Source organism: Phoxinus phoxinus (assembly GCF_949152265.1).
Source record: "Phoxinus phoxinus genome assembly, chromosome: 20".
Taxonomy (NCBI): Eukaryota; Metazoa; Chordata; class Actinopteri; order Cypriniformes; family Leuciscidae; genus Phoxinus; species Phoxinus phoxinus.
Window position 1 is genome coordinate 9,496,693 of NC_136895.1, and position 10,388 is coordinate 9,507,080.

Genomic DNA, 10,388 nt, shown 5'->3' on the forward strand with positions numbered 1-10,388 from the left:
ACCTTTTATATATATAAAAAAAAAAAGACAATTGCTAACAGACAAGTTAATGTTGTGATTAGTAATTAATTAGTAATTCTTTATAATTTGTCATAATTACCTATTAGTTCTTAATGATGCAAATGTCATTAAGCAATTATTGATTACCTAATAAGGAACTATCTTAGTCCTAAATTTGATATTGCTTACTGATTAGTTAAGCTTGTTTCTATATTAGTTAATAGTAGTAGCTGAAGTGTTAATGTAGAACTACTCATTAGTCCTGCATTACTTCCTACATAGTTACTCATTAATGACGGACCATTATTCTAAAGTGTTACAGTAGTAGAGGACAATACTGTTTCCCAACTCTAGGGGGACCCCGAGAGCAAAAGTTACCTGGTGTTACTTTAAAATCTGTGAATAATTCATGTATCAAATAAATTATCCTGAATAAAATATACGGTGGCCCAGTAGTGCACAACACAATGAAATTTAAAAAGCAAACATAAATCCACAACACAACGAAATTAAGCCACAACATAACAAAATGAATCCACAACACAACGGAAAATGTACAACACAACGAAATAAAGCCACAACACAACGGAAATGCTCCCGGCCACTAGAGGGCTCTCAGAGCGCGATAAAGTTAGTGCATGCCACTGTTCTATAGAGTCAGCAGTCTAAATATATCGATACCACGATTAGTTTTAACAGTATAGCGAACAATTGTATATCGACATTTATTAATTCAAAATCACCTAAGTGCATTATAGCTGCATATTTATACTCTAGAATGCTACCACAGCGCATGATGCCTAAGGGAACATCCGCCAATTCCTTCAAGTTGTTAAAATGTATAATTTGTATTACCGGTTGTTACGTGGATCTATATATATTGAACTACAGAGTGTATTAATAATTTTGTTATTTGAGTTTGTAGGTGGAGTTAGGGGGTTTTCCCTGATTTGCGGAATGAGTGACGTCATGGGAATTCCTGCACTTAAGCCGGCCTGGTGTTGAGGGCACGGTCTCTCTCTCCGCTTCTCTTGCTCCTCATTCTTCGCCTCCGTTCCTGATTGTTGTCAGCTGGGGTGGTTCGCCTGATGGCCAGAACGCTCATCATCTCGTGTCGCGTCTTCATGCTGAAGACTTCGATGATTGTGATCTGAGTTTACTTTATTATTTGAAGCCAGGTAGAGGTTATTTTCTTAGTTCACTTTTTGTTATTTATTTAGATTACAGCGTAGAGAAGCAGTAGCCCGGAAGATTCACCTGTTTGTTGTTTCTGTCGGGAGTTACATAAGATCACTCCTGCTACGATAGGCTTAGTTAAGGGTTTGTTTATTTCTGTTGCCCTACCTGTGCTGTTTATTTGTTTATTGCTTATTATGTGGTGCTCTCACCTTTGTCTGTTATGGACTGGATTAAAATGTATGGCGTGATTAACGTCAGAAAACAACTCAATCGTCTGTGATTACTAAGTATGTTTGGTCCTTGTCTTATATGTGATTTAAACGAGCCAAGTTAGATAAAGGGCCGTAACACCAGTAATTAAAATTACTTTTAACATTCAAAAACAGACATGCTCAAAATCCAAAGCTTGATTGTATTGGTACTGGTAGTAGACTGACTTACTACATCTGACTTTTTTCCAATACCTCCCTTTATTTATTTACAGTAAACTATTTTTTTTTAGGAAATTTCTGTAATATAATGAGTTACGTTTTTTTCTTTTATCATGTTTCAAAGGTTGTAGTTTCTATTAACCAGACTGACTTACAACAGGTGAAATTGTGCCAATAGCTCCCTGTATGCACAGTAAACAATTTGTTTTTTATAAAAACATTAGGCCTAACTGTAATTCACCTAAAGGTTTTTTTTCATGTCCCAAAGCTTGTGGTAGATTGACCAGACTGACTTAGGTGAAATTGAGCCGATAGCTTCTGTAATTCTGCAGTTCACCAAATGGTTTTTATTTATTTTTATCTATCAAATTATAATAAATTATAAATTTTAACTACTTGATGGAGTTGCCAGACGTTCCCTTAGGGATCATGTGCTTTGGTAGCGTGTCAAAGCATTCTCGAGTATAAATACGCAGCTAATTCATGGTGATTTTGAAGTATATTTTATGTCGATATACAATGGTTACATACTGTTAAAACTAATCGTGGTATTGATATATTAAGACTGTTGACTATATAGAACAATGGCAAGGAAAACTAACTTTATCGCGCTCTGAGAGCCCTCTAATGGACGGGAGCATTTCCGTTGTGTTGCGGCTTTATTTTGTTGTGTTGTACATTTTCCGTTATGTTGTGGATTCATTTAGTTGTGTAGTGGATTCATTTAGTTGTGTAGTGGATTCATTTCATTGTGTTGTGAACTGGGCCACCGTACTGAACAGGTAAAATACAAACTTGCAAAACAGTAGAACATAGAAAGTAAGACAGGTGAGGAGGGTAGTGATGGTGTCAAGTGGAAGAAGAGCGACAGCACTTCTGATAATCCTGCAAGAAATGATAAGCACAAATCAATCATTGAGGCAAAACATACAACAATTTATCTCAGGAAAGATATTCAATGGATATATAAACTTAGCTAGAAAAATAACTCTAGAGGTGAATTTCGCTATATATATATATATTATTCTAAATAAATATATTATATTTTTACTTTACCTGTAGTCTTTATTATTTAATGTATGTTTGAGTACATTTAAAACTTAAAAGAAATAAATATTTGACATTGATTGTGGTAACTATCAATACTGACTGATATTCAACTTTTTATCAAGATATTTTTTTCCACAACTGCAAATTAAATAACCGCATTTTAATCTTTCATGTTTTAATTCAAACTTATTTAATGAAATGTTACAATTATAATAAAAATATCTAAATTATGAATTATACAAAGCATGTTTGTTAAATGAAAACTGTGAAGGGAAATGTTTCTGCAAATTTTTCAATTTGACAAACTTTTGGTTTAAGCCAGTTCCACCATTTTTGCATTTTTCTAAATACAGATTCAGACACAAATGTGAGATTTCTGGAGATATTGGCTCTAATATTACTCTTCCCTTAATGATTATGTCAATCTTATTCGGCAAAGTCCCTGATTATGGATAAGGCATGGTCTTCCTCCGAACATCTTCCCACTCTTTCTGCTCACCTGGAACTGTGATGTGCCTTTAGAATTTTAAGGATTTACCCTGACAAGAAACCTGTATACAAAAAAAAATAAAACATATTTTTCAACTAAAAGAAGAGTGATCACATATGTAGCAGAGACCAACTCTAAACCATCACTTATGCAAAGCCCTTGGTGTTACTAATAGCCTATACATAATTTTGTAACAAAAGTGTAAGAATATAACAACAACTCTTGCGGGGCATTTTTGCCTCCATGTCTTTCATTATAGTCATTCTAGCTGTATTATAATCGGCTTCATCACGCAGTTTAAGCTTGTGGACTCTCAAGGCGTATTTTGTTCAAAAAGTAACAGTTTGCATATAGTTAAAACAACAATTACGATATCGTAGCAGACAATAAATGTCACACTTAGCTTTGTTTTCGGACAAAAATGCACACTTATAAGCGCTTCCCGCGGTCCATCAGGTATTAAACGCAGATTAAACTGAAGTTAAAATGAGCGCGCAGTCCTGGCAGATCGCCAGGTCAGGTCCTCGCAGACGTGTAAAAGCACGTGAATCAAAAAGAGGAATCAAAATTTAAATTTGATAAATATTATCTGAATCCTAACCTTGGGTAACGTTATCAGATTTCAGGACACATTGATCGATTTTCAATTCCCAACCCTATAAATAATGAATGTGCAGTGCCTCCACAGACAACGTAACAACTTAATTCTAACCTTAAGAGGCTACATTATGCAATCTAGGTTTATAAAATCACATTTACTAATCAAGTAACGTTCACACATGGCCAGTTATTTTCATAAACGGACATTTCACCCTCTCCGTTTTCAGAAAAGTGTTCGTTTACACGAACCCGTGTATATGCCGTCAAGAGCATGCCAAACCTATAGGTGGCAGTGTAACGAGAAGCTCAAGCCCACGTTAGCCAATCAGAATCCCGAAAATATAGGTCGCACTTTTGACGCAGTGCAAGTTCTGTCGCATACTGTGACGTCGGCTGCCTAAAACTCAGTTTTTCTCAGTTTACATGCAAACGTGCAAACGGATTTTTTTCAAAAACTCCACTCTGGCCGGAGTTTTTAGAAAGAATCGTTTTCAGAGGAGAATTCTCCGTTTGCGTGTAAACGAGGGGCACAACGAAGGGAAATGTCTCTGTTTTTCAAAATAACCATGTACGTGTAAACGGGGCCTTAGGCTATACAGCTAATGTAATATAGTGAGTTTAAGCTGTTTGTTTATTTCTTCGATTCTATATATAATAGTAAAATGTTCTTTTTTTCTATTACTTTAAATACTGCTGAATCTCTTATTTGTGCTTTATGTTTAAAAAGGAGTGTGTGTTATGCACATTAATTCATTTAACTATTTTCGCTTGGCATACCAGCGTGATGACGTCATCGCACGCATCGCATAGTAACCCGTGACTGAGTTAGTGATGCTTCATTCGTAGTAAATGCAGAGACGAGAAGTCATCACAAATGCGTTCTTCTCTTCATTGTCTTCTTACTTACAGGTAATGGCAAAGTATGATGAGAAACACACTCCAGATTTAAGCATAAACACTGTTAATAATATTAATGAGTTGTGTGCGTGTTTAACGCAGTTGTTTTGCTATATGAATAGTACGTCATGAGTTTGTCATGTTGAGCACATGGTTAGCATAAGTTCTCCGCGATTAGCGCGAAAGTCCACCGCATAACTGGTTAAAGTATAAATACTATTTGGATCTATAAGGGATAATATTGTTTAGCGTTATCATTATTTCTGATTTACTTACGTGGTCGTCTGTCGGCGGTGATGTTTGCAAACTGTGTAATGCGTTACCTGTAGTTGATTGAATCTCACATGTCTCGTCATTCAGTGTAATACATTAGCCTGGCTAACGCCAGACCCAATTCTCGTTGAGACTTGGGTCTGGGAACCACATGTTCATTTTCTCGTATTTGAGGCGTGGTTTACGAATGCGCCGGCGCCGTTTATTGGGTGCTAAGAATGTCTATCAAATGCGCATAGCCAATCGTTTCCATTATACCAGATGACGTATGTAGAGAAATGGTTTAACGCCAAACGCTGCTCTTTTTTCTAAATAAAATTGCGATCTAAACTACTTAGAACAATATCTAAGGCTGCATCAAAAGGTAGCTTCGCGTCTGCTGCCATGTTGACTACATAGATATAAACAAACTGCTTAGTTGTGTCGCAAAGATGTCGTCATCGTCTTGCTGCTCCCTCCCCGTTCTGTGATTGGTTCCCTAAACGAGGCGAAAATCAGGTCCATGGTTTCCAGACTGCCTTTCAGCGAGAATAAAATCGCGCTGAGCAAAGGCAGTATGGGGAAACCCAGGCTAGTAATACATCAGACCACTAACTTGTATGTGTTCTAAACTGAGAATAGAGAGTGGATTCTTAATGTATTTTACATTATCATTCTCATGTTATCATTTAGATAAAGGGTAAATGCTAGTTAAAGTGTTTTATGTATAAAAATGATCCATTAGGATACTTTGACAATTGTAAACTCTGAAAATGTAAAAGAGGTAATGTTTATAATCAGGCATTAATATGAAAAAGTCATATGTGGGTTGACCATGTAATGTCCTGAATAGTTGACAGACTTGTAATATGAATGTTTGATTCGTAGTAAATGCAGAGACGAGAAGTCATCACAAATGCGTTCTTCTCTTCATTGTCTTCTTACTTACATGAGTACTACACTAACATCAAAGTTCTTAAACTAACTGACATTTTGGTTTGCATAAAAAAAATAAAGATTCATCACTAACCAGATATTTATGGCAAAAACTTTGCAGGCAGACAGCGACGCGAGGCAAAGGCTCTCAAAGTTGCTCAGAGAACTGAAGTTCTTAATAAAATGGCAGTTTGTGGTTGTTTCGTATTAATGTATTTAAATTTACAGAAGGCTAACATGTTCCAAACATACCTGTCAAGTATCCCGTTTTGGCCGGGAAAGTCCCGTATTTTACCCTTCTTTCCCGCCGTCCTCCCGTATTAGTATTTTCCCGTAAATCTCCCGTATTTTAACCTGCGTTATAAAAAAAAAAAAATAACACCGGAGTAAAAAAAACAAAACAAAAAAAAAACATTTCCAATCTGAGCTCTAGCCTCGCGATAACTGCCATCTGCAGTAGCCTACACATAAGCCTACAGTACTGTAGGTGGCAGTTGTCGCGAGGTTTGTGTGTGGGGTCAGATGATGAGTGACACAACGCGGGAAAAAAACAAAACCGAGACGGATAATGGACGTAACAACAGTGACGGAAGGCACTCCTGCCAAAAAACCAAAACCCTTGTGTAAATACCGCGATCAATGGGACAGTGAATTTAATTTTCTGAAGAGGAGCAGGGTGGGGGACAGTCACGCGTTTTGTAAGTTTTGTAACTGCGACTTTAGCATCTCACACGGTGGAAGGAATGATGTCTGTCAGCATGAGAAATCCGCCAAGCACAAGCGCATGCTAGAGGCACAAAAACATGCCCAGGCGATGTCAGCATTCGTGACGAGAAATGCCACCGAGGCAGACCAGGTCACACGTGCAGAGGTAAAAATGGCAATGCTGTGTGCCAAAAACAACATTCCTTTCACCTTCCACGACGACTTCAACAAGTGTGTAGCTGACATGTTCCCGGACTCTGCTATAGCACGAAAATACTCAACGGGAAAAACTAAGGCTACTCAAATCATCAAAGGTAAGTTAGCTAGCCATATAGCAACCTATCTTTCTTACTGGGCTACTATGTGTTTGCTAAAACGGTATAAAAAATGTATTAAATAATGGGTTTGAAATGTGTTTGAATGTTCTTACATGAGCATTATAACCCATGGCATGCATGTTGTAGGTTAACTTACTAGCTAACTACTGGACATTCAACAGGTGCCATAGCAGCAGAACTAGAGGACGAGTTGGCCAAAACATGCCGATCTCAGCCCTTTTCACTGATGTGCGACGAATCGAACAACCGAAAAACAGACAAAGAATTTGTCATCCTGACTAGACTCTACGATGAGGCCACTCTGCAGGTCGCTACAAGATTCCTGGAGATGCCTATATGCAATATAGGAAATGCAGAAAATCTGTATGAAAAGCTTAGTGAAGCATTAAGGTAAGGGGAACTGCACTGTGTTGTTGATATGTTTAGTAGATTGCATTTAATTACAACCTTACATTTAGTCTGAGACGTTTTGTGGCATTATTTCCTGTTTCCAATAGAAAAAGAGGCATCCCATGGGATAACCTGATTGCCTTTAACTCTGATAATGCGAGTGTTATGAAAGGCCGCCATAACTCGGTCATCAGTAGACTTAAGACCAGCCAGCCTCACGTCCAGGACCTTGGCTGCATCTGCCACCTGGTACAGCTGGCCACTGGCTGTGGCATCAGAGCAGCCCAGGTACCAGTGGAAGACATCCTGGTGGGGATATACACTCACTTTGATAAAAGGTAAATGCATACATATAGGCCTGCTATTTCTCTCGCCTAATGTTGTGTGTGTTACAATGTAACAACATTGCATGTGGCTAACTCATGAACAAGGTAGCCTAGTAGGCCTGCAGTTCATATTCTTTACACACACTCACAATTCCAACCATTAACAGAGTAATTTTCTATCTCTCAGTGCAAAAAGATGTGAAGTCTACAAAGAGTTTGTAGACTTCACTGATTCAGACCACCTGAAGCTCCTCAGGTACTGCAGCACCAGATGGCTGAGTCTGTTAACCTGCATCCAGAGGGTGCTGAACCAGTGGGATGCACTACAGGTAGGATGGTAACTCCACTCAGCAGATATCTACACAGTTTACTATGCTATATTTCCATTTTAACCATGTATTGCCACCCTGTATCTCTATGTACTGTAGGCCTACTTTAACAGTCATGAAGAGGTGGAGAGGAGTGTGAAAGTGCGTGATCTGGCAAGCCATCTGCGTGATCCAATCGTGAAGACCTACTTCCTGTTCCTGAGTGCTGCCCTAAAGCCTTTGTCTGAATTTAACATTGCCTTCCAGGTGGGTGTCAATGATATTGAATGATTGAGTGAATAATAGTATATAATTAAATGTTTGTTCTTATTGTAGCAATCTTATTTCACTGTTATTTTGTTGTGACCATTGATAATATCTGCAGTCAGAGGGAGTACAAATTCACAAACTTGAGGAGGAGATGAGCAGGCTGATAAAGAGGATCCTGGGCTACCTCATACCAGCTAGGGCAATCGTGGGTGTACCTCTCAGGGAGGTGGAGTATGGAGATGGACATCAGTTGGCTGATGAAGATCTCTTTATCGGAGCAGACACAAAGACATTCATGAGAAGCGCTGAGCTCCCTGTGTCAGCCGAGAAGAAAATCTTCCAGTGAGTATATTACCCAGTAGTTATATTATGATATTATCTTTTGACAGTATAGGCTGTAGTGTGCCTAAAAATATTACCACTAATGAATTTTTTTCACTCTTATGCTGTTGTAGAACTGTGAGAAACTTCTATGAGGCAGTTCTTAAGAAGATGTTCTCCTCCTTTCCCCTTGACCATCCACTCCTGAGGGACCTGAAAGTGCTGGACCCTGCAGCTCGTCTTAACATAACTCCAGGGACAGGTAGACAATAGAAACAGTTTCCAATAGGTTTTATGCCCAGCTCCACTACTTACCCTAGCAACCACCCTAGCGATGGTCAGACACACCTGGATTAATCAGTTTGTCCAATAATGTAAGACAAGAAATAAAGGAGCTGGCTTAAAGGTGGGGTATGTAAGTCGCAAAACTGCAAGCAGATTTTGAAAATACACAACTCAAATGGTCATACCTTCTTTCCTCCTACACTGGCCCTGACGCCACCCATTCGAAGAACATGGATGGGGAGGGGGGTATGATACGACTGTTTGATTGACACACTTACTGTCCAATGATTCTAGGTGGTCTTGGAAATGATTGGCATGAGTATTTCATGTCCTGCCCGTTCCACAGATGATTAAATTAATACATTTTCATTTCAGTGCTTCTAACTCAGTGGCTGTAAGGGGGTTAGGAATAGGATTTCAAGTGATTTAAAAAAATTGTCAAAAAAGAGAATTACATACCCCACCTTTAAGTTCAGGAAGTAGTGCAGCTGTGCATAAAGCCTATTGATGATAGGCAAGGCAAGGCAATTTTATAAAGGGCTTTACATTGCATCATAACAACATCCTCTGGGGACAGTTCCCCATTGATAACCAAACAAATAATTGGCTCAGTATACTTGATACTTGTTTAGATCTGCAATGTTTAGTCAAACACTTGTTTTACTTTACAGTGGAAAGGCTAGGGGCCCTGTTCCCTCAGTTGAGGCTGAAAGAGGATAAGATGAGAGAGGAATTCACAGACTATCAGGTGACAGATAGTAAGGAACTCCCCCAAGAAGACAGAATCGACAGATTCTGGGGCATGATAGGAAAGGACATGAGGTTCAGTGAGCTGCCGAAACTTATGAAGGCTTTACTGTGCATTCCCCATAGCAATGCAAGTTCAGAAAGAGTATTTAGCATGGTACGAAAGATTGTTACAGAGAATAGGATGACATTAGACAACAGAACTGTTTGCGCTCTACTCTCATGTAAAATGAACCACTTTGGCCCAGCCCACAAATACACTCCTTCCAAAACAGTCTTAAAGAATGCAAAGTCTGCAACAAATGTGTACAATAACTCACTAAAAGAGTAAAGAAAAGTTATGTGAAATGAAAAGAAAAACTGTAAAGGAAAAGCAATATGAAATAAAAAGAATGTGGAATGAAAATAAAATGTAAAGACAAGCAATGTTAAATGAACTGAAAATATGCAAATAAGCCTTTAAATAAATGCACTTCATATATACCCTTTTGTGTTTTCATTTGGGCTATAACACCTGTCTTAAAATGTAAGGGATACTGGAGCTTGGTTGGGGTGGTGGGACTACTTGTGGTGGGCGCCGAAAAATTTCCCTTATTTTCAAATCCAAAACTTGACGGGTATGGTTCCAAACTACATTGAAACCTTAGTATCATGTAGGCTACACACAGAAGTGTTGAGAATAAATTAAATACCTTGAATATGCTGTCAGCTATTCAACTAGCATTGAAGTTATAAGCTAGAATCCATGTATGCATGAAAATATTAAGATTTATTACTCACCACATGACGAAGTTCCAGGTCGGCAGAGAAGACACGATGCAGCTGACATTACAGAACACTATTTTAAAAAATGCGCTCTCATG

At 38.4% G+C, this 10,388-nt stretch overlaps 1 protein-coding gene across 1 annotated transcript; it reads left to right on the plus strand.

Moving 5' to 3' along the window:
* The first annotated feature begins 6,390 nt into the window (after positions 1-6,390).
* On the plus strand, positions 6,391-9,957 carry LOC306988707 (uncharacterized protein). Its single transcript, XM_079593849.1, has 8 exons — positions 6,391-6,854; positions 7,040-7,268; positions 7,376-7,606; positions 7,782-7,923; positions 8,023-8,169; positions 8,288-8,514; positions 8,628-8,755; positions 9,450-9,957. The coding sequence occupies exons 1-8, from the start codon at positions 6,404-6,406 to the stop codon at positions 9,854-9,856; spliced, it is 1,962 nt and encodes a 653-aa protein (XP_079449975.1). The 5' UTR covers positions 6,391-6,403; the 3' UTR covers positions 9,857-9,957.
* The last annotated feature ends 431 nt before the right edge of the window (positions 9,958-10,388 follow it).